The 25,760-nt window shown below is 39.6% G+C and overlaps 1 protein-coding gene across 2 annotated transcripts in view; it reads right to left on the reverse strand.

Annotated features, from left to right (window-relative positions):
- Positions 1-280: 280 nt before the first annotated feature.
- GCH1 (GTP cyclohydrolase 1) overlaps positions 281-25,760 on the reverse strand; it is a 61,773-nt gene continuing 36,293 nt past the window's right edge. The window contains exons 3-6 of one of the 2 annotated variants that reach the window (XM_059915715.1): positions 14,966-15,021; positions 4,303-4,334; positions 3,146-3,230; positions 281-2,128 (exon numbers count right to left, since the gene is read on the reverse strand). In XM_059915715.1, coding sequence (XP_059771698.1) covers positions 1,999-2,128; positions 3,146-3,230; positions 4,303-4,334; positions 14,966-15,021 — 303 coding nt within the window. In that variant the 3' untranslated portion in view covers positions 281-1,998. Of the gene's footprint in view, positions 2,390-3,145; positions 3,231-4,302; positions 4,335-14,965; positions 15,022-25,760 lie in introns of both variants that reach the window. The other variant, XM_059915714.1, reaches the window with a different exon arrangement.

The raw sequence follows: 25,760 nt of genomic DNA on the forward strand, positions 1-25,760 counted from the left end.
CATCTGTCCTTCCCATTACTGCAATAGGGTGAGGACAGTAATACCCAAACTGAATACCAAAGGGAAACAGAGAGCCTGGGGTAAATTTATGTCTGGGATTTATATTCTAATAGCCTGATGGCTGAGACAAGCCCTTATGAAGGGTATCTTTGCTAAAACAATGCAGTAAAAATAATTGAATTTATTGACATATCTATAGCAGTGGTTCAAAAAGAAACTACTTTCACAAGAACAAAGTCATAACACTTTAATAATTTGAATAAAACCAACTTCAGGAACAATATACATACAATTTGAACAATTAAACTGAACAGTGTATTTAAATGCATCGAATTCTTAAAAATCCCCAAAATGAACTCAAGGCCACGGATATGAAAAGGTGATTTTGAAGTACTACAGACCAGAGTAAAACAGACAAGGTAATTACTTTGCATTTATCAATACTCTAGACCAATATTGTGGATACTGTAGACCTTTATGAGAACACTTCTAAGGAATGTTAGAATAAAGAGTCATTAAAAGGGAATACAATTGATCTCAGAAAGATGAATTAACAGCTAACAATTTCTTTGGTCCTCAAAGTCACAGGTGTAAAAACTTTAAAATACCAAATGTGAGCTGAATGTTTAATTCTATCTCTAAATGTTAAGCAGGATAATGTTTATATCAGGTTAGATTTTAAAAGGAACTCAGAATCAACCACCACTCTACTTTAGAAACTCCAAGTAAAAAAAGTGTATATAGGAACTAGAAGTAGGGAAGAGTTAAAATTCAAAAAACAAACAAACAAAAAAACTGCCATCTGGCCCTAGCATAAGCCAAATGGCATCAGAGTGGCAGAGACAGGACTACCAGAGTTACAGCAAGCATTGTAGTTAATCCTTGCTAAGGTAACGGGATAAATTTGAAGAGCACAATGTCAACCAAATAAGAGACTTCTCCATGGAATAATTGTGTTTGTTTTTGCAGAGAGTTGGGGTTTTTTTCGTTTGTTTGTTTTAATTTGGCCCACACTGCCCCAGTGGAGGAAATTTTAAGATAATCATTAATAAGGCAGCAGCTTCCTGGACTAAAAGACCTATCCCACCTGAACAGTTACACAGAAGACAAGATCCACGTGGACCACAAGGGAAACCAGAACACAGGCTTCCAGTAGCTTCCAATCACTCCAGAAAATGACGGTGCATTTTTACAGACACCAACAATACAGCTTTCATTAGACATGGGACATAGCTCAACGCAGTCCACAGTGCAATTCTGCATTCTCTCATATTCACGGAAGCTATGGTTCTGCAGACCTGAAAATGATGGACACTTTCAAAAGTTTCTGTAAATACTTAGAAAAATATTTGATAAGTTAAAAAAAAAAAGTTTTGAGGCATCTACAAGGAACTCACAAAGTAAGGTCCCAAGAAACGTGTAAAGGTAGAACTGTGAGAGCTAGTTATTTGCAGTGTCAGTACTAAGTCTTATAAAATAATGGCTTTTAAAAAAAAGGCGAAGGTATCTACACTCTAAATGGTGTGATATTCTCATCAAGGCACAGAGAGTTAAATGTCTAAATCCCTGTATACTGACATGAGAATACACTCGTAAACAACTCCAGGAACTAATTCCCTGTACTTGAATTTTAGAAAGAATAGAAGGTAGAAATTGCCTTTTTAACTCACAGTGAAATTAAAAAACATAGATATTCCACCACCTTCCCTTGGTGACATATGTTACAACTGGATAGTTAAAAAATAAATATATAAAAAATAAAGTGTCACTGGCAGTTAAATAAACATGATTAAAGTGGAGCCTGTTGGACTTTGAATTTGCAGAGCAATGCCGCACTCTGTACATAAGTTATTTTAAGCACTACGCCATTTTTGCTTGGGGAGGATAAAATAAATATATTGGTCATAGTTTTCTCCCATTCCCAACACTCCTGTGCTTCTGAATCAAATTACCATACTCCGAACAAAACACATGAATTCTTCTCCCTTCCCAGCACCCTCAGGTTACCTGAAAGGCAGTGGTTTTATGCAAGTGACTTACACTATTGGCAGTTTGCTTGAATGTTGCCACTAAAAGGTGGCAAGAAGAAAGTAGATTAATTACCCCTTTATGAATTATCTTTATTTGACTTGCTTTAAATAATTATTAAATACAGTTAGTGACAAGGAATAAGCAACAACTGGAAATGGAATGTACAAACAATTAAGACCAAATGATGCTGCTAGCTGCACAATCTGTAAACCATGTGGCACACGCTGAGGTTCAGCTCTTAATGAGAGTCAGAAACTCTTCCCGGGTCTTCGGGTCCTCGCGGAACACCCCCAGCATCGTGCTGGTCACGGTTCTGCTGTTCATTTTCTGTACCCCTCGCATTACCATACACATGTGTCTGCAAAACAAGGCAACAAATGTGGCTTCAAGGAGTAGACAGTTGCTGGTTTGGTATTTAAAATAAAAGCAGCCTGAAAGATTAAATCTGATTCAACTGAGTTCACAGTTACCAAGTATATCAAAATGTCGCTTCTTAGACAAATTTGGTCTAAAACTTTTTTTTTTTTTTTTAAGTTCCTAAGCTTTATAGCTCTTATTCTTATCAGTGGTTGAGTCCTTAAGGCATCCAGTCAGAGGGGGAAAAATAGAATTTTCTTCCTGGGTGAAACTAATACAAAGTGTCTACGGAGATACACAACTTCTAGATAAAAAGAAATTCAGGATTCTCACTTGATCCATCTTCAGGACCGAGACAGCACTAAGCTAGCTTAGGTGTTCCGAGAAATACTGAGGCACGCTGGTCTCACCAGGCAGAATCCAGAGAACGGTGACCACAGTGGGTGAAGCTGGACAGCACCCATAGTGCACAGTTCACACCATGACAAAGAATGGGTGAAAACTGCCCACAAGATGTTCGCAATTCTCATAATTCATTCTAACTTAAAGAAGTGTCTTCAGTTGCCTTTCGTACCTATTCTTAAGTACAACTCTTTATTTTTCAAATGTGTGACAAAATATTGGGAAAACTCTGCTCTTAGCAACAAAGAGCTAAAGAAGAAATCAAGAGAAGACTGATTTGCACTGTTGTGCAAATTCTCTACACCTCCAGCCCAAAACACCACTGGGACATTATTATAGGCAAACACGGACTTACGTCGCTTCAACCACTACCCCCACTCCAGCAGGTCGCAAGGCCTCTGTGATTGCTACAGCAATTTGTTTCGTAAGGCGCTCTTGAACTGTGGATATGACAAGGAGCTCAGTTTAAGAGTCTGACACAAACAGAGACCTGGAAGCTTTTGTTGTCTCTAGAATATTTGAAATCTTAAAAAGCAAAACTTTGGTGAGGTTTAAGAGCCAAGACACACCACCTTTTACCAGTTTGCTTGCTCTGCTGTCTGGGCCACAGGACGTCCCTGTTCAGTCCCCTCACCTGCAGTACAGGTGCCAAGGGGAACTCAGGAACCCCCGGTGCCCTCCAGCACCACTGGAAGGAACAGATCAGAATGACAACTGTCTCTTTAGGTGTGCGGAAAGACTGACCCAATATTGATAACAAGCACCCCCGTGGAGGCAGAGTAAAGTAAAATAAATAAATATTATTAAATAAATAGTTAATAATAAATAGCTTGAAGCAGGGTTAACAAAGGAGCTACAGTCCAATTATTGAATTGTACTTAGAGCAACGTTGAAAACCAACGATTTAACCTAAATAATGTAGTTCCTGTGCTGAATAAACAACATCTTTGAAAACATTAAGTGTTCAGCACTGCATCTATTTGAAAACCAACAAAATCCCCAAATATCAGAGCAGGAACTGGTTAAATCAAGCCACAGCGTAGCTGTACAATGGAATGCTGAACAGCCAGCAAAATGAATGAGATGGTTACATGTATGTGAAAAAAATGTTTAAGATTTGGTAAGTGAAAAAGTAGGGAAAAAAGAAGGTGACACCAATTTTCAAATACTATAAAAAAGTAGATTGATTTTTTAAATGTTGGTATATGCAATAAAATGTGAAGGAATGTGCAAATACAATGATTTGCTCTGGAGGCTTGAAACACAGCAGACTTTCTGTTTTACAATTTTTTTTTTTTTGGTCACACCACACAGCTTGGGGGAATCTGAGTTCCCTGAACAGGTATTGAACCCTGGCCACCGCAGTGAACGCACCGAGTCCTAACCACTGGACCGCCAGGGAATTCCCTTGATTTTTATAAGCCATATGTATTACACTTGTAATAAGAACAAAAAATACTTTTTCCTTAATAAAAAATGTTTTTCTGTAAATAAAATAGTTTCAAAGTTTACCTTGTAATCTTCTACTATAGATTTCTACAATCCTAGAAAAGAAAGAATTGTTTTAGTTAATTATAAATTGTTTGAAGTGAAATTGGCAAGGCTTCCCCATAAGTCTAAAGAATAATTGCTTTATTGAAGTAATTGTAGGGTCTGGGCAGGAGATAAATGCTTATAGGAGGAGGATAGAAAGATACAAAAACTACAAGTAAATGAGAAGAGGGAGGGTCTAAAGGAGACCACCAACCATGACACAGTGGTGCTTCCCTAAGTCCCCAAAGACAGAGAGAATTAAGTGTAACATTCACTTAGGAAAAACAACAATTAGAGGTGAGTAATTTTCAAGCTCCCACATGATCAATTTTAGGTCACATCTCATGTGTTCTAATTAATCATATTGTTTAATAAGAGCTTAAAGCTCAAGTTAAAAATAAAGACTATTTGTTAATTAATAGCAGACAAATATCAACTATGTACCAACTAAACCTATTAGGATAATCAGATTAGACCTAAACAGACTTCTTCAGACATCTCTTTATAATACAGGTCTACGTAAGCACTCAGTAGGATTAACCGGCCCCTCCAAATAAAAGCCCCTGATCTTAGCTCATAACACAATCTGTCAAGTGATGAATTTCCCCTTTCAACATCTTTTACTCTGGCTGTAAAATGTAAAGATGGCTACAGAATTACACATTTGAGGATTGCAATTCACATGAAGGGTCTTTTCTTTAAAATTTGGCCTTTTAGTCATGAATTTGGACTCAATTTAAGGATCAGCTTACCTATGAGGTAGGTTATGGCCCTTTCCCCCACTGTGCCACTCAGACAGAACTGATGACTTGCTTCTTTATACATGCGACAGCCAATGAAGTCAGTCACAGGTGGGCCGCCTACACTAACAGGAATGCCTCTAACATTTCACTGCCAGCCCGGGTGCCTGCCTGTTGCTGGCGACCGTGCCAGAAGAGGGTCATTGGTTATTGAGTGCCTACTGTGCATATGATTATGTGGTGAACAGGGCCCCTGTGCTCAGAGTTTATCATTTCTTATTCCTAGTTTGTTTTTCTTTTTCAAGTAAAGAATAGGTGTCAGATTTCTGTCTTCTCAGCATTAAAGATAATCACATAGTGTATGAAGGCCATTCAAGATGGCTGTTGTCTTGCTCTCTCTACATCTCCTGCTTAATGAGTCCCTGCTTCACTCACAGGACTATCCAATCCTCTTCATTACAGGGCTTAATCAGTAACTGCCTCCATGCTTGCCCCCTGCCCCAGCCGCTGGTTTCCCTGGTAACTGATGAACCAACCTGATGTCAATTCCCCCTATAAATGGTAGCCTCCTTCTCCCCCCGGGGAGTGAAGGTTGTTGCCGCGCACGGTGAGGTGTTGCTCCGGGACCTGGCTTTGGACTGGTAAGATCCTCCTCTCCACTAAACCGTTGATGTCTCTGTCACTGTTTTGGGGCTCGTTCTTCAGTCTTGGGGCTGGGCAATCAATCATAAGGCTTGCAGGCCTTCGAGGCGCAGCCCAATAATTGCTGAGCCAGCCAGGAAGCCGAGGAAACCCCCGTGAATGCAGAGGTGTCGGGAAATACGGGTGGGGAACGGAAAGCTGGGGGTGGGGGGGAGGAATCGCGAGGTATCTGTCCACTAGCCATGTGGGGCCCTGTGGCAGCCGACTACCATGAGAGACGCCTTCTTCTTCCGTTATATTGATGATAGCCTGTTACCCTCAGAGTCTCTTTCCAATTTAAAAGTAGCAGCCCCGCGCTCATAGCTCATCTGACTGCACTGGGCTGGCTGGTGAACACAGACAAAACTCAAGGACCTGGAATATCTAGAAAATAGAAGCGTACCCCAACTCACCATCCCTAAACAATTACAGACACAGGCTTTAGGGATACTAACTCAGGGGCAGGCTTGCGAATTGGACGTGGCCAGTTACCTGGGAGGATTTGGTTGGGGTCTGTGGCAATGGCAAACTAATACGAGTACCCATGGGCTTCTGGTCCCAGCTGTGGAAGGGGGCGGAGCAACCATATAGTGTCATGGAACAACTGCCATATGCAGTCTACAGTGCATTACAGTAGGTGGAAGACGCTACAAAAGGCCTACCCGAGTCATCGAGCAATGCACAAGACCATGATTTGGGGTCTAGAACAGCTGCTTGTGACACACAGGACCCTCGTGGACATCGATAGTGACCAAGGAATCCACTTTGCCAGCTGTGAAGTTCAGGAATGGGCTGATAGAAATGACACACTGGCATTTCCACCTGCCCTACAACCTCACTGCTGCCGGCTAATTGAAAGGTTGAATGGACTACTTAACAACCGAGATGGGAAACCGGCTCTCTCAACGCATGGGCCAGGAGGCTAACTCAAGCCCTACAAACTACAACTGAACATCCCAGGATCAGTGGTCCCAGTGCCTACGTCATGTTTACTCAGAGGTAACCAGTCAACACCATCTGAGTTCAGCTGTTGACCACAGGACAATAACTCGTTTTTGCCCTTGTTACAGGATCTAACCCCAAGGGGAACACATTATAAAATGGCCCTGGAACTGACAGTAAGTCCCACGTGGTTTGGGTTTGCCGCCCCATTGGGGAATAGGATTAGAAAGGGACTTAGCGATTTCACCTGTCTCCTACCCAGCCCCACCTAATACTGCTGAGGTAATTAATCTGGGCCCCTACCAGAGAAAGGCTGCGTTATATTAACCCTGTGGTCGGTTGTTACACCACCTCTCCAATACTAGGCATGGCTGTGGGGACTGAGGGTGGACAGGCAGTGTGGTCCTGCAGGCCAGGACAAAAACCACGTTATCTCAGGATGCTATTATTGCTTATGTTTTGCTTAATGGTCATGACCTCCCCTGTATTGTGCCTGTTAAACGTCTTATATTTTGTCCCTTACCTGAGGGGAGGGAATCCGTTCCAGGGCTGGGTGACAACAGTGGGCTCGCCACAAAATGAGTCTGCCCCTGAGTTAGTATCCCTAAAGCTTGTGTCTGTAATTGTTTAGGGATGGTGAGTTGGGGTATGCTTATATTTTCTAGCTATTCCAGGTCCTTGAGTTTTGTCTGTGTTCTCCAGCCAGCCCAGTGCAGTCAGATGAGCTATGAGCGCGGGGCTGCTACTTTTGGAAAGAGACTCTGAGGAAGAGGGGTGACCAAGATTGTAAGGGTCGTGCAGTGTATGTAAGGGTAGAGGGTATGGTCGGGCCATTCAAGATGGCTGTCCTCTTGCTTGATCAGTCCCTGCTTCACTCACATGACTATCCAATCCTCCTAGTTAGAGGGCTTCATCAGTTACCGCCTTTGTGCTTGCCCCCTGCCCTAGCCGCCAGTTTCCCTGGTAACTGATGAGCCAACCTGACATCAATTTCCCCTATAAGTGGTAGCCTTCTACCCTGAGTAGCGAAGGTTTTTGCCGAGCACGGTGAGGTGTCGCTCCAGGACCTTTCTTTGGACTAGGAAGATCCCTCTGTCCACTAAACTGTTGATGTTTCTAGGTTCGTTCTTCAGTTTTGAGGCTGGGCAACTACAGGGCTTGCAGGCCTGTAAGGTGCAGCCCAACATACAACTTCACTGAATTTTAAAAAAACCTTTATTTTGCCCTCATCTGTCAAGATAACTTGCTGAGAGGTACTTATTGGGAATAGAATTCTAGTTTGACACTGACATTTATCTGCCTTTCAATACTGCCATAGGCAAATCAATGGTCAGTCTAATTGCTGTTACCTTATAGGTAACACTTTTCTGTGTGGCTGCTTTTATGGTATTTGAGTATGTGCACTCTTGCCTATGTTGTGTCTAGACAGGGGTTTAATTTCATTTGTCCTGTTTGGGATCCATTACGCTTTCTGAATCTGAAGACTGATAGGCTGCATGTGCTCTGGAAACATCTCAGCTGTTAACTTCTCTAATACTGCACCTACCCCATTGCCTCTTACCCCCAGGAATTTCAATGAACGGCATAGTATACTTTCTTAGTCTTCCATGTCTTACACTCTCATTCATGCTTCCCACCTGTCTGTGTTGTATTCCATGCAGTTTCTTCAGACCTTTCTTCGGGTTAACTCATTTTCAGCTGTGCCAAATCTGTTTGATGTGAGTGTACTGGACTTCGGATTTCATTATCACATCTTTTCTTCCTACAAGTTATATTTGGTTCCTTTTCCAATCTGCCTAGCTAATTCTGAAAGTTTCTTGCCCCTTTGTCAAACTTTCAGTACTCTTATTTTTCTAACACACTTGTATATTCTGTATCTGATAACTCTGGTATCTGCCCTATTTGACCAATTGTTTTAGCTGAATCTGGCTCATGGTGACTTTCTTCTACTTTCAGTGAACACATGCTCTTAGGAACATTTGTGGGAATCCTTTGAAGCCTGGATAAAACTATCCAAACATGCACTTGTTTCTGCTAGGTGCTAGAAGGCTACCTCCTTAGTGACATCTTAAATAATTGCCTTGGGTTTTTTGAGGACCACACAGGTAATGTGAATTGTGACCCCACACCTGAGTGACTATGTGCCTAGGGGTGGTTCTTCCTGCTCTCCCCAGAATATTTAGGGGAGAATAGAGAGGACAAAACCCTGACTTTGGTCCCACTGCTGGGTAATTCCTGTGGATTCTTACAATAACTGCTTCATATTTCCCCCAATGTGTGAAATGTTAATACACATTATATCTTAGTATGCTATACCAAGATATCATTACAATCTACTTTACCATACTCTTGGAATCAGTAGTTCTCAAATTTTAATGTAACCTGTTTTTGTATTCTTGAAGTAAAGCTCCTTGGATGATGAAAACAGTACTTGTAGCCTACTGAAGTAGGTTTTTTGGATTTAGGATTTTTACAACTACTCATAATTGAGGGTAGTCTATAATTAACAGCTTTATCAGGCTTTGTTATCAGGGACAGACAGCTTCATCTAATTAATTGTATAGCTTTTCAGGTTTTTCCATGATCTTGAATTACTTACACAACATGAAAACTAGTGGTTACTTAGAAGTTTGAAAGAATGCCTAGTAAATTGACTGGGTCCAGCCCCTTCCCCTCCACCCCTCTCCCAACATTAATTTGACTTTTTCTAACGGTTACTAGCTGATCCAGGTTTTCTAATGCTTGCTTCATTCCTGTCCATCTTTTTCTTTAACCTGTTTTTTAAAGTTTTTAAAGCATATTCTTAGTTATGTAACCCCTCATTTCTAAATAGAATTATTTTCTCAGACTTACAAGCAACTTATGATAGATTTTCATGCTTTCAGCTTGTCACCATTGAGTAAGATGTTAGCTGTGGGCTTGTCATATATAGCCTTTATTACACAGGCAATGAGGTAGGTTGCCATTCTACTCTGAGTTTTTATCATGAATGGATATTGAATTTTGTCAAATGCTTTTCTACATCTAATGAGATATGATTTTATCCTTCATTTTGTTAGTGTGGTGTATCACATTGATTGGTTTGCAAATGTTGAACCATCCTGCACCCCTGGAATAAATCCCATTTGATCATAGTGTGTGATCCTCTTAATGAATTACTGATTTCAGTTTGTTAATATATTGTGGATTTTTGCATCTATATTAATCAGGGGTATTGGCTTGTAATTTTCTTCTTGTAGTGGCCTTGTCTGGTTTGGTATCAGGATAATGTCTTGAAATGAGTTTGGAAGGGTTCCTCTTAAATCTTTTGGAAGAGTTTGGGGAGGGTTGGTGTTAGTTCCAAAGAATGGCTTTGTAGTAAAGATTGTATACAATTTATATAGTGTTAGCATCATGATTTTTTATCATGTCTAAGGAATTTTTTTAAATTTTGACTTCTAAATAGTTGGGTTTTTAATCTTGAATTTCTAGTTTTCTTGTTACACAACAGCCTGTTCAATTTTCTTAAGTTTAACCTTACCTTTTGGCCAAAATTCTATTACTCTGCTGTGTATATCCTTTTTGTCCACTTTAAAGACTGAGAGGTAATTAGTGTTCCTACTCCTTCCAGGTTTGTCAGTTTCTCTATGCATTTCAGCCAGTTCATGTTTTGTTTTGAACCCATTTGATGAAGATTCATGACCACTTTTATTATATAACCTTCTCAAAATAAGAGGACTCACTTTATCCCCTTTGACAAATTTTGCCTTGATTTTTATTAACATTTTATTATTTTAAAAGGGGGACACGGTTGGAGACTAGATTTAACCCAGCGGACAGCTTATTTACATAGCCTACTCACTGGTCTTATAACATCTGTGCTCGATCCTCTGTTTTCTCTTGCATTATGCTTTCTCTCCTCTTCCTCCTCTGGCAACTGGGAAAGTAATCTGGTGATACTTTTGCAGGAAGAACCCATGGATGGTATAATTTAACCCTTGCAAACCTCAGAAGTATTCCTGATGCCTTCATATAACTTGACAAGCTAGACTTGACACTGGGCTGCAAATTCTCAAGTGTGGCTAGAGCAAAAAGTGGAAGAAGAGCAAGAAATAGAGCCAGATCACAGTGGGACTTGTCAGCTAAGGTAAGAAGCTTGAACTTTATTAAAAGCTATGGAGCTGCGAAGGGGCAGCATGGTCAAATCCACACTTGAGAAAGAACATCCTAGCAGCATATGAGAGCAGATTTAAGGATCCTAAGAGATGAGAGGACAGGAGTTAGGAATTTAACACATAATCCAGGAGGAACATGAAGGCCCAGAGAGTGGCAGCGAGGATAGCAAGAAGGCAGCATGGTGGTGATGCGAGGGAAGTGGAGGTGTTACAGGGGGTCAGTGAGCATACAACAGCAATGGATGGACTCCCCCTTACCCCTTGCCCCAAAATACATTTCCAGATGAAGCAAAGAGCTAAATATAAAAATAAAGCCATAAAAATAACCCCCCAAAACATGAGTTTATAGCTACATAAGTTTTAAACTTCATGAAAAATACTACTAGAAAACAGACAAATGACAAGCCTGGAAAAATTATTTGCAGCTTTAATATTCAGAGAGCTCATACAGATCAGTAATAAAAAGACAAGCAACCCAATGGAAAAATTAGCAAAGACTAAGAGCAGGAAGTTCCTGAAAAAAATTCAGCCTCACCCAATTAAACGCAAATTAAAACAACGGGTACCATTTTTTACTTACCTGTTTGGGTTTCACACTCTTCAATGTTTGCCAGTGTTGGCAAAAGGGTAGAGACAACACACACCTTTAATCTTATTATTAGAGTATAGATCAGTATGATCTTTTCTGGAGAGCAATTTGGTAATATCAAAAATTTAGCTGCCCTTAACCCAGCAAATCCTACTCCAATGTTACAGACTCAAAGTAAGGAAATAGATAAGAACGTGTTCACCAAAGTTCTTCTTTTTCCCATTTTTGACAGTAGTCTCAAACTGTAGGCTATACTTATATCAAAGACTGGTTAAATGAATTATATTAAAGAAATACTATGTAGCCATTAAAAGGAACTTTTTTAGACTAAAAGATGTCCAAGGAATTTCAAGGTATTTTAAGTTTTAAAAAAAGAGTAGTATAGAATGTAGGATATGATCCCCTTTTGCCTTGTTTAGCTAGTAGTTTTAAGGCTACATGTTCGTGCTTGCGTTGACATCTTCCAGGAGGATAGTGAAAGATCTCTAGTGGGGAATGGGAATAGGAAAGGAAAGTTTTCCCTTTACTCACTCACTTGTATTTAAGTTTAACTGGTATGTTACTTTTATAGCATAGAGAAACAGGAAAACAATGTTCCCTTTGTAATCTAATGTTCCCTTTGTGATCTAATCTACCCTTGTTAACTATCTCCCAGTCACCTCTGCCTAAATCTCTTCTATCAATCAACCTGCTCCCCATCCACTGCAAGATGCCTTGCTCCTACCCTCTGATTTGCCTTTGTTTATGCATTCACTATACCTACAGGAATTTCTCTTCTGTTCAGAATTCTGTTCAGCCCTCTACCTCTGGGTCTCCTCAGTCCTGCCAGGCCACCGCCATCTTGCCTTCTCTGAACTCAGACCTCCTAACCAGGCACGTCTGTGGCACCTGCTGCCGAGTTTTGTCCGCTCTCCTTGAGGGCAGTGGCTCTGTCCTACTTCTCTCTAGAGGCCACGATAACTGGCACATTGTCCTTTCACAGTAGGGGCCCAACAGTTGAACCATGGCTACCTGAGGCACTACAATTCTATGTTCAAGATTTAATAGTGTTCACTCAATTTTCTAATTCAAGAAGATGAATACATGTTCAATGGATTTTCAGCAACAAAAGGAATTTCTATTCAAACTAAATTTACTCTAGAATTCTACTAGAGTTAAACCAGATCAACTCACTTTTGGCATTTTCTTGTTACTTAAAGCTTTACTGTTTGATATTTGACTTCCCTGGCACTGAAAGGTCATTCGTTTAAAGGCAAGCATATAACAAACTTCACATACAAGATTAAAATGAGCAGTGAAGTTTTGCTAAGACATTTAGCCTTATTTATTCCTCTTCATTCCCTAAATATTCCAACTTCTCATAAGGAATAAGAAGTTGGATAATATCTTAGTCTCCTGTTTCATTTAATAGACCCTTTATTCAAAATTTTTACAAAATATCTGAGTTCAGTTCTTTGGTTTACTGCTCCATTTTTTTTTCTTACGTTTTAATCCTATTAGTGTTAAGGACAAATCCCCATGCTAATAATTAACTCCTTTGTATTGTTCATAAAAGCTTAATTATTGGAGAGCTTTTCCTTTCACTAGGAAAGGAAATAACCAAAGACTATTCCCTTCTACCCCCAAGTCACCACTTTTTCCAAGATCTCACTAGATCACTCTCAAATCCATTTCTATAAAGTGTTACCCATGGCCTACATAGTGTGGTCTTCTAGAGAAGATGGCTTACATTAAGACCATGGCCTAGTGTGGTCTGCCAAGCTTTTTATAATATGAAAACTGTCTATGCTACACCTTTCACACATGGGCAGTCTGATACAGGCAGGAGCAGTGCCAGGATTTCTATATAAGGTGTAGGATTGGCAATCTTGCTGGAAGAGAGGGAACCAGGGGAGTGAGCCTACAGCTATGTTTGCACAGCAAGCCTGCTGATCTTAGACTATGTATTATAAAACAGTTAAGAATAATCAATTATAATAAAGACACTTGTATTCAGCTGATATAACTTTATCGCTTGGGAGTAAGTTATTGGAGAGGAGGTTGCTAATAGAAATTATAATAAGGTTGATTACCCCCATCACCACCAATACTATTTTTCAGCCACTCCTTGGCACCACCATTGGGTACAGATCACTGAAAGGCACCAACATGTTTGCGTATTTGTATTAAGAGCCTGATTGCAGTGAAGCAATTATAGTTATGATGTAATAACATCCTTTCATGGTACCAAGTAGTCCTGTCTGGTAGTGAGATTGCCGAGTAGGAATAAAACTAGGGAAACTAGTTGGAAACTAGGGAAGTTAAATTTCTCTCTTCTACCTACTTTCTCCTTAATCCCTAGAAGAAATAAGTAAGAAAGTGGAAGTGAAAACAAAGTAAAAAGAACAGCTGTGGAGAGCAGGCATCAGATTGCAGGGGTGGTGTTTACAGAGTCCAACACAGAATTGAAAAAGATCTGGACCACCATTTCAGGATTGTCTAAGTGGAGAAGAAGCAGGAACATATCAGAGCCACAGAGAGTCAGTTGGTCACAAAGGTATGTTTATTCCAATTTTGATATGGTCACTTTCACCTCAATCAAGTTATCTAAACTTAGCTTGGCTTATTTTTAGAAGGAGGGGGACTCTTGACAGCATTTCATTACCTACTCCTTCATTTTAACTCTCTTTTAACACATACACCTCCCAATATTTTCCCATCACCCACAACTCGCTAACTCTATACAAGGAAACTACACAAAAGGGTATTTAGGTCTAGCCCCAGTAGTTTATTGTCCCTATCAGAGATATATGAACACTGACCCTCAGTTTGACTTCTAGTTAAACACAGGAGACCATGCTTGTATATATCACCACTCTTTCCTAAAACTCAAAAATGATAGCAAAGGCCAGAACCCACAGGATAAAGAATGAAAAAAGACTGTAGCAGAAAGAAATAGAGAGTTAGTATTGTCCCAGAATAGAGCTGAGGGGAAAAAAAAAAGAAGCTGAAAAAGCCAAGGAAGGCATGGTCTTGGGTCTGTAGAAGCAACAGAACCAGATGTGAACCAACTGGCCCTACAGGATGCAGAGATGTGTGGAGGTACTCAGGTACAGTGGAAGGGAGGGTTGAGGCCCCCACTTCAAAGTGCAGTGCAGTTAGACCTCTGTGCCGGTTTCCTCTCCCCCGCAGTTAGCTAAACCACCCTTAAAGAATGGGGGCTGAACTGAATGCACCCTCAGGTGCTCTCCAGTCAGCGAAGGCTCTGCTGAGAGAAGTGTGAGGTAAGGCTTCAAGGATGTGCAGGTGGGAGGTGGAGAAGGAAGGCAGGCAATAGGGGAGCAAGAAGGAAAGGGCATTTGTGTTTTCAGGTCCTCTTAGTCTGTCTTAGACTATACTTATTGTCTATATATTGTCTCTGCAACTATGAAGTAAGTTGGAATGTACCTTCCAAGTTAGATCCACACTGATCAAGAGACAAAGCCTGATAAGATTCTCACCATGTAGGGGCAGGTCCTGTACACCTGTCATCTTATTCACTACACAGTCATACTCACCTAGCAAGTTTGCTGAGGCCAAGAACTTGCTTGTTAGGAAGATAACCGATATGGACCTTCAGAGAAGAGACAGAAATCATGAGCTAAGTGAAAACACAATATTTCTTTGTGACGAAAGGAAACATAATACAGTATACTTACAATGCAGTTCAACACAATGAAAACATATTTTTAAAACATTTAGAAGCTTTAAGACATAGAAAATGAAGCACTTACATAAGCAGTTAAAAAATCACATAAATTAAGTAAAAGGAAAATAAGAATGACTATTAATAAAATGACAAATTTGAAGTACAGTCGTGGTATTTCCTGGTGAAGTTAAGCTCTTGATGCAATTCTTAAAATCTTTCCTCTGTTGAGGGGAAACTTTCTCAGGAAAGTGCTAGTTATCCCACAGCAACATTAAAATGTAGCTAAGAAAACCTCCTTTAAATGGGTGAAACTGTAAGTATAAATATTGCCATTCTACACATCATGGTGGCCTTAAAAATCTTGCCCTGTTGCACAGAAAGAGGGTCTCTGTGCTCTTTGCCATCCTGGGCAGTCCCATTTCTAAGCTGCTAGAGAACACCATCCTCCTGACAGGAAGAAAAGGACACAGCTACAAGTTGTGACTCAGAAAGAATCTGGATCCTAAGACCTAAGTTCTTGTAGGACCTACTATAAGGCAAAGCCATTTTTATAATCTTAAAAAGCACTGATTAATATCTAATATGAAGAAGTTACATGTCTTTCAGCCAAGTGTTAAGTATGAGAGAATATTAGTTCTCCAAAAAGATTAATAAATGGTCACTTATAGGCAATCAATTTACCTAATATAAAATGATCAACTCATTTGCATCATGGTTTGCCAGCATTTGTTGCATTTGTTCACCTAATATTTACTATACACTTGAATAAGCCAGGAGTAATTAGTGGTTTTGTTTTGTTTTTTTCAGCTATTAGGCACTATGCTTTGGGAGTCTGAGAATACCAATTCATTGCCTTCCTGCTCAGCAGAAGGAGAAAGTTAAGTAGAACCTGAACACTGGGTATTTCAAAGAAAAATTAGAGTTGAAACTTTCCCATAGAACCAAGGTACAGAAGTACCACTTGAAATTTATACACTTATATACAGAGCTATAATTTATTTATTTATACTATTTTTAGTCTTCCCAAAGATCCTGTCATCTAAATGGTCACTTTTTATTTTTTTTGGCCACGCCGTGCAGCTTGTGGGATCTTAGCTCCTTGACCAGGGATCGAACCTGGGCCCTCGGCAGTGAAAGCACGGAGTCCTAACCACTGGACCACCAAGGAATTCCTGTAAGTGGCCACTTTAGGCAATCATCACTGAACAATATGTTTAAAAACCGAGTTAGTAAGAACACAGACACAAGTAATCAGAGCAGAAAGTAGGAGGATATAGTGGAGAGAGGCTGAGTACAGGATCAATTTCCTGGGTCTGACCCCAGCCAAGTCACTAACTCCCTATGTCCTCTTGGACAATTCACAGCTTCCTGGGCCTGATATTCTCACTTAAAATAAAAGGTAGCCATGAGCTCAAAGGTTCCCTCATTTCTGAAAATCCATAGCCCTGCTGTCACGGCCCAGCATCATTAGCTGTGGGACTACCAGACCATATATGCCTCCTCATGTGATGGAACACGGAATCCTCAGCACCCCGATGAACTACTCTTGTCAAATATGTTTAACCTTAAACTTAGGAAGTTTTAGATCTAATCCAGTTTATAGAAAAATGCAGAGGTTGAATGGAGCAAATCCAGAAACTGAGACACTCTACAGAACAACTGGCCTAGTTTCTCCAGTAAAGAACGTCATCGGGGTGGGGCTGAAGGTGGGGCTGACAGAGGAGACTATTGTAGATTAAGAGACTTAAGATGCATAACAACCAAATGCAATGCGAGTGCAAATTTGTAACCCTTATTTGGATTCTGGTTTAAACCAACAAGACAGCTGAGACACCTGGAAACATGTAAATATCAGTTAGTTATTAGATGCTATTTAGGAATTACTGTTACTTTTGTCTATGGTAGTGCTGAGGATAAGTAAGAATATTTTAGAGATAGGTAGTAATAATTAGTAATGAAGTCATGTTGTCTATAACATCAATATATTGAAGGATTTACTGCCAACTTTTTAGGTTGATAATCAAATCAGTTATGTTTCTTAAAAAAATCCTTATCTTTTAGAGAAATATGCTGGAAGAAATTATAGAAAAAAACCAATGTTATCTAGGATTTGCTTCAAAATAGTCCAGTGGGGGACGTATATAGAACAAGATTGGTCCTTTACTGATAACTGTTGAAACTGGTTGATGGGAACATGGAACATTATATACTAATATACCTATTCTTAGATATGTTTGAAATTTTCTGTAATAAAAGGTTTTAAAAAGAGATACCACTACACACACATCAGAATACTAAACTTAAAAAGACTGAAAGTGCCAAATGTTGATGAGGATGTGAAGTGACTAGGACTCATGAGAGCATATGAAATGGAAGCTGGTACAACCAATTTGGAAAACTAAAAGTCTGTATTTAATAAGTTGAACACAGGTATACCCTGTATCCCTGTGCATCCACTCCTAGGTATATTCCATAGAAATGCATGCAAGAGGAGGATCAAGATGGCGGAGCAGGAGGACGTAGAGCTTATCTCCCCCAACAAGCACATCAAAAATCCATCTACACATGGAACAATTCATACAGAAAACCAACTGGAAACTGGCAGACTTCTTATATAACCAAAGCTATAAGAAAGTTCTCTGTGTAACCAGGTAGGATGAAAAAAAAAAAAAAAAAAAGGCATCAGGACAGGACCGGTGCCCCTGGGAGGGATCTGTGAAGGAGGGAAGGTCCACAGGGGCAGGCCCAAGCCCTGAGGGGCCCCCTTGCCTACGGGGAGGTTTGCTGGAATAGACAGAGGGGCTAGAGGGGCCTGGACTCTGCTTGCAAGGAGTGCGCAAGCTGGCTGGCCAGCAATCGGGAGAGAGGGCATTGCTGGCACCCACCTGGCCACACTTCCAGTCCAAAACGCTTGCCAGGGCTGGGAGGGGTGCTGCTAGTACACACAGGGCTTAGGCACTGAATCCCGGATGGACAAGTCCTGAGAGAGGACCCAGCCTAGCTGCAAAGAGACAGTCCAGAGGGCCTGGGGTGTGGTCGGGGCCAAACCTCAAAGTCTACTGTCAGCATTCACATGGTAGGGGCAGTCCAGCCATGGCGGACTTGGTCAGCACACACACTGGGTGGCACCACAGAAACGTCTTGGGTAGACAGCCTCTGGGAGGAGTAAACAGTGGCTCACTACCTGCCAGGAGCACTCCAGGTCTGCCCACCCCACACTACAGCTCGGTGCCAGATCTGGGGCAGATAGGTCCTGGAAGAGGTCCACCACAGAGGCAGCCCAGGTCCCAGGCAGCAGCACAACCACCTGGATTCCTGCAGTCATCGCACCCTGGCCCCCTGCACCAGCCCACTCCACATCACAGCCTAGAGCTAGGCCTGGGACGAACACAACGGAGAAAGGGACATGGCCTTGGGCTGTTGCTGAGCAGAGGTGCGGACACCTGCGTGGGCGGTGCCTGGGTTCACTGTGACCATGTGGGCTTCACCTGCTTCAGCAGCCACATGCTTTGAGACAGGGCATGCATTCAAGGGCCATGGAGCCTTACTGAACCTGACCCTCTGGGCTTCTGCTCCAACAACTGGGGAGCACACCCCACCCCGTGTGTCACAGCCACGGAGCAAAGAGGAGACCCCACCCGACATCCAGCTCAGGCTCTGGACACACCACCAATCACATCCGCTATCAGGAGGATGATGGCCAGTACACTTTGAGGAAAGACGTGGCTGGCATGCATACCAAAAACAGCCCTTGCATCTAAAATACAGGACTCACACAGTCTACACAGGGACACTCCCACATTAAAACAGCCCTTCAAGACCACAGTAGATTAACTTTATGAATTTAGGAGAAACAGTTAAGTAAAACGAAAAAGCAGAGGAACTACTCCCAATTAAAAGGACAAGAGATAGCCCCTGAAAGAACTAATAATGAAACAGGCTTTACCAGTCAACTAGACCCCAAGTTTAAAAAATAATAGGTAATAAAAATGCTAAAGGATTATAGATGGAAATGCAGATCACTGTAACAAGGAACTAGAAACTATAGAGCAATCAATCAAAATTTGACAACTCAATTCCCAAGATAAAAACCAATCTAGAAGCAATAAAACATAACAAATAAGTGATCTGAGAGATAGAATAATGGAAATCATCCAATCAGAACAGCAGACAGAAAGACAAACAAAAAAAAGAAAGCACCATATGAGAACTATGGGATAATATAAAGTGTGCCAACCAACTCGTAACAGGGGTTTCAGAAGGAGAAAAGAGAGAATATCAAAAATGTATCAGAAATTATGGCTGAAAACTTTCCATACCTAAAGAATGAAATACATTCAGGTACAGGAAGGATAGAGGGTTCCAAACAAGATGAACACAAACAGACCCAGACCAAGATATATCATAACTGAAGTGGCAAAGGTTGATGCAAGGATTCTAAAGGCAGCAGGAGAAAAATAGTTACAAGGGAACCCCCATAAGGCTAGCAGCAGATTTCTCTGCAGAAACTTTGCAGGCCAGAAGGGAGTGGCATGATATATTCAAAGTCCTGAAAGGGAAAAACCTGCAACTCTACCCAGCAAGAATATAATTTAGAATAGGAGAGAGAAAGAATTTCTCAGACAAGCAAAAACTAAAAGAATTCAGCAATACTAAACCTACCCTTAAAGAAATATTGAATGGTTTTCTCTAAATAGCAGAGAAGCAAGGATCTATAAGGGGACTTCCCTGGTGGTGCAGTGGTTAAGAATCCACCTGCCAATGCAGGGGATACGGGTTCGAGCCCTGGTCTGGGAAAATCCCACATGCCGCGGAGCAGCTAAGCCCATGCACCACAACTACTGAGCCTGTGCTCTAGAGCCTGCGAGCCACAACTACTGAAGCCTGCGTGCCTAGAGCCCATGCTCCGCAACAAAGAGAAGCCACCACAATGAGAACCCCACGTACTGCAACGAGTAGCCCCCGCTCACCGCAACTAGAGAAAGCCTGTGTGCAGCAGTGAAGACCCGATGCAGCCAAAATTAATTAATTTTTTAAAATGTTCTCAATTAAAAAAAAAAATCTATAGGATAGGGAAAAATCACAATAGGAAAAGCAAATATATGGGACTTCCCTGGTGGTCCAGTGGTTAAGAATCCACCTTCCAATGCAAGGGACATGGGTTCGAACCCTGGTCAGGGAACTGAGATCCCACATGCCATGGGGCAACTGAGCCCATGCTCCACAACTAATGAGCCTGTGTGCCGCACCTACAGAGCCTATGCGCTCTGGAGCCTGTGTGCCACAACTACAGAGAAGCCCAAGTGCCACAATGAAGAGCCTGCATGCCGCCATGAAAGAGCCCACATGCTACAACTAAGACCTGATGCAGCCAAAAATAAAATAAATATATAAAAAAAGAAAAGCAAATATATAAAAGGATTGAAGATCACTTAAATAAGCCAGTACATAGATTAAAAAACAATAACTGAATCACTGTGCTGTACACCTGAAACTAAGATGACATTGTAAATAATGTTTACATTATTTACACTGCAAAAAAAATCAAAAAAATTTGTAAATGCAATTATAACTACAATTAACAGCAAAAGAATAAACATGAAGATGTAAAATGGGACATCAAAGCCATAAAATATGGGAAAGGAGAGTATAAAAATGTAGATCTTTTAGAACATGTTCAAACTTATATGATATGACTATCAGTTTAAAGCAAGTAGATATAGTTATGGGTCAACATACTTGAAAACCAGGATAACCACAAATCAAAAACATACGACAGATTCACAACAACCAAAAAAGAAAGGAACTCAAGCATAATATAAAAAAGAACCATCAAACCACAAAAGGAAAAACATAAAGAGATGAACAAAGAAGAACTACAAAATCAACTGGAAAACAAGGTTTCAAATGGCAATAAGTACATACCGATCAATAATTACTTTAAATGTCAATGGACTAAATGCTCCCGTCAAAAGACATAGAGTGGCAGACAATAAAAGACAAGAAACTAAAATGCGCTGCCTACAAGAGACTCACTTCAGGGCAAAATACACACACAGATTGAAAGTGAAGGGATGAGAAGAGATATTTCATCCAAATAGAAATGACAAGAAAACAGAGGTAGCAATACTCATATTGGACAAAATACACTTTAAAACAGAGTCCATAAAGAAAGACAAGGACATTATATAATAAAGGGATCAATACAAGAAGAGGATATTATACTCATTAACATATATGCACCCATTCTGGAATACCTAAATATATAAAAATACTAACAAAGGGAGAAAGTGACAGGAATACAATAATAGTAGGAGACTTTTAACACCTCACTGACATCAATGTATAGATCTTCCAGACAGAAAATCAATAAGGCAACAGAGTTCCTAAAATGACACTAGACCAGTTGGCCTTAACTGATATCTATAGGATGGACATTACATTTAAAAAAAAATTCTTTTCAAGCACACATGGAACATTCTCTAGAATAGACCATATACTAGGTCATAAAACAAACCTCAACAAATTTAAGAGGACAGAAATTATTTCAAGCATCTTTTTTGACCACAATGGTATGACATGAGAAATCAACCACAAAGAAAAACAGGAAAAAATAAAACAAAAAAAAACACATGGAGGCTAAATAATATGCTACTAAAAACCCAATAGGTCAATGATGAAATCAAAGAAGAAATCAGAAAATACCTTGTGACAAACAACAATAAAAACACAACCTTACAAAAATCTATGGAATGCAGCAAAAGCAGTTCTAAGAGAGAAGTTCATAGCAATACTGGATTTCCTCAAATAAGAAAAATCTCAAACAACCTAACCTATCACCTAAAGAATTAGAAAAAGAAGAACAAACAAAACCCAAAGTCAGCAGAAGGAAGGAAATCAGAAAGATCAGAAAGAAAATAAATAAAATAGAGATTTTTAAAAAACAGAAAAGATCAATAAAACCAAGAGCTGGTTTTTTTGAAAGATAAAATAGACAAACTTCTAGCCAGGCTCACCAAGAAGAAAAGAGAGAGGACCCAACTATACAAGAAGTGAAAGAGGAGAAATAACAACCAATACTGTGGAAATACCAAAAAAAAAAAAATCATAAGACAATACTATAAACAGTTGTATACCAACAAATTGGACAACCTGGAAGAAAAGGACAAGTTTCTAGAAACCTATGGCCTGCCAAAACTGAGTCAAGAAGAAAGATAATTTGAACAGACCAATTACTAGAAGTGAAACAGAATCTGTAATAAAAAATTTAAAAACAAAACCTCCCTGCAAACAAAAGTCCAGGACTTGATGGCTTCACTGCGGAAATTCTACCAAACATACAAAGAAGAACTTACACCTATCCTTCCCAAACTATTCCAAAAGACTGAAGAGGAGGAAACACTCTCAAATTCATTCTAGGAAGCCACCATCACCCTAATACCAAAACCAAAGACACTACAAATAAAAGAAAATTACAGGCTAATATCTTTGATGAATATAGATGCAAAAATCCTCAACAAAATGTTAGCAAACTGAACCCAATAATACATAAAAAGGATCATACAACATGATCAAGTTGGATTCATTCCAGGGTTGCAAGGATGGTTCAACATACAAATCAATGTGATACACCACGTTAAGAAAAGGAAAGACAAAAACCACATGATTATCTCAATAGATGCAGAAAAATTATTTGATAAAATTCAACATCCACTCATGACAAAAACTCTCACCAAAGTGGATATAGAGGGAACATATCTCAACATAATAAAAGCCATTTAAGACAAACCCACAGCCAGTATAATACTCAACAGTGTAAAGCTTAAAGCCTTCCCACTAAATTCAGGAATAAGACAATGATGCCCACTCTCACCACTCCTATTCAGCATAGTATTGGAAGTCCGAGCCACAGCAATCAGATAAGAAAAAGAGAAGGTACCCAAACTGGAAGTAAAGAGGTAAACTGTCACTATTTGCAGATGACACAGTTCTCTATATAGAGAACCCTAATGACTCCACACAAAAACTATCAGAATAAAAGAAATCAGCAAGGTAGCAGGATATGAGACTAATATACAGAAATCTGTTGCATTTATTTACACTAACAATGAAATATCAGAAAGAGAAAGTTAAAAAAATTCTGTTTAAAATCACATCCAATTAAAAAAAACAAAAAACCTAGGAATAAATTTAACCAAGGAGGTGAAAGACCTATATGCTAAAAACTGTAAAACATTGATAAAGTAAGTAAATTGAAGATGATTCAAAGAAATGGAAAGATATCTCATCCTCTTGGATTAGAAGAATTTATATTGTTAAAATGGCCATACTACTCCAAGCAATCTACAGATTTAATGGCAATCCCTATCAAAATACCCATGACATTTTTCACAGAATTGGAACACGTAATACTAAAATTTATATGGAACCACAAAAGATCTAGAATTGCCAAAGCAATTCTAGAGGGAAAAGAGCAAAGCTGGAGGCATAACTCTCCCAGACTTCAGACAATACTACAAAGCTACAGTAATCAAAACAGCATAGTATTGGCACAAAAACAGACACATAGATCAATGGAACAGGACAGGAAGCCCAGAAATAAACCCATGTACTTATGGTCAATTAATCTACGACAAAGGAGGCAAGAATATACTATGGAGAAAAGACAATCTCTTCAAAAAGTGGTGTTGGGAAAGCTGGACAGCTACATGTATATCAATGAAATTAGAACACTCCCTCACACTGTACACAAAAATAAACTCAAAATAGTTTAAAGACCTAAATATAAGACATGACACCATAAAACTCCTAGAAGAGAACATAGGCAAAACATTCCCTGACATAAGTCATAGCAATATTTTCTTAGATCAGTCTCCCAATTCAAAAGAAATAAAAGCAAAAATAAACAAATGGGACCTAATCAAACTTACAAGCTTTTGCACAGCAAAGAATACCATCGACAAAACAAAAAGGCAACCTATCTAATGGGAGAAAATATTTGCAAACGATGTGACCGACAAGGGGTTAATATCCAAAATATACAAGCAAGTCATACAACTCAATATTGAAAAAAAAACCCAGTCAAAAAATGGGCAGAAGGTCTAAATAGGCATTTCTCCAAAGAAGACACACAGATGGCTAACAGGCACATGAACAATGCTCAACATGTTAATTATTAGAGAAATGCAAATCAAAACCACAATGAGGTATCACTTCACATTGATCAGAATGACCATCATCAAAAAGTCTACAAATAATAAACGCTGGAGAGGGTGTGGGGAAAAGGGAACCCTCTTACACTGTTGGTGGGAATGTAAATTGGTGCAACCACTATGGAGGTTCCTTCAAAAACTAGTGTTACCATATGATCCAGCAGTCCCACTCCTGGGCATATATCTGGAAAAGATTAAAACTCTAACTCAAAAAAATACATGCACCACAATGTTCAGAGCAGCACTATTTACAATAGCCAAGACACAGAAACAACCCAAGTGTCCATCAACAGACAATTGGTTTAAGAAGGTACGGTATATGTATACAATGGACTATGACTCAGCCATAAAAAAGAATAAAGTATTGCCATTTGCAGCAACGTGGGTTGACCTGGAGAATACAATACTAAGTGAAGTAAGTCAGACAGAGAGAGACAAATATCATATGATATCACTTATATGTGGAACCTTAAAAATAATACAAATGAATGTATAGACAAAACAGAAACAGACTAATAGACATAGAAAACAAACTTATGGTTACCAAAGGGGAAAGGGATAAATTAGGATACAAACTATTATACATAAAATACATAGGTAACAAGGATTTACTGTATAGCACAGGGAACTATATTCTATATCTTATAATAATCTAGAATGGAAAATAATCTGAAATACATATATACACACACACACACACACACACACACACATACATACATACAGCTGAATCACTTTACTGTACACCTGAGACTAATACAATATTGTAAATCAACTACACTTAAATTAAAAAATAAATTAGTGAGTTCCCTGGTGGCCTAGTGATTAGGATTCTGGGCTTTCACTGCCGTGGCCCAGGTTCAATCCCTGGTCAGGGAACTGAGATCCCGCATGCTGTGTGGCTCGGTAAATAAATTAAAAATAAATAAATAAATAATTTCAGAAAATTAAAAAATAAATAAAAATTTAAAAAAGAAATGCATGCATCTGTGCACCAAAAGAATGCTGGTAGCAGTACTGTTTGTAATAGCCAAAAACAAAAAAACCACCAACAACAACAACCAAAAAACCCAAACAGAGAGAGAGAGGAAACAATACAAATGTCCTCCAAGAACAGAATAAATTGTGGTATGTTTGTACAATGGAATTATATATAGCAATGAAAATATAATGACAGGCAATAACCTAACATCAAGGACTCTTTCAATATGGAACAAAAGAAGCGAAACACAAAAGAGTACATTCTGTAGACCCCACCTATTTATATATAGTAATTGAAAAACAAGCAAAACTAATCAATCTATAATGTTACAAATCCATATACTGGTTACCTGTGGGGACAAGATGGGTTAGGGATTAACAAGGGGCACAAGGTGAGCTTCTAGGACACTGATAATGTTCTAGTCCTTGATCTGTGAGGTAGTAGGAAATACCCTAATGATTTGTGCATTT

The sequence above is a fragment of the Balaenoptera ricei genome, chromosome 2, assembly GCF_028023285.1.
Source record: "Balaenoptera ricei isolate mBalRic1 chromosome 2, mBalRic1.hap2, whole genome shotgun sequence".
Taxonomy (NCBI): domain Eukaryota; kingdom Metazoa; phylum Chordata; class Mammalia; order Artiodactyla; family Balaenopteridae; genus Balaenoptera; species Balaenoptera ricei.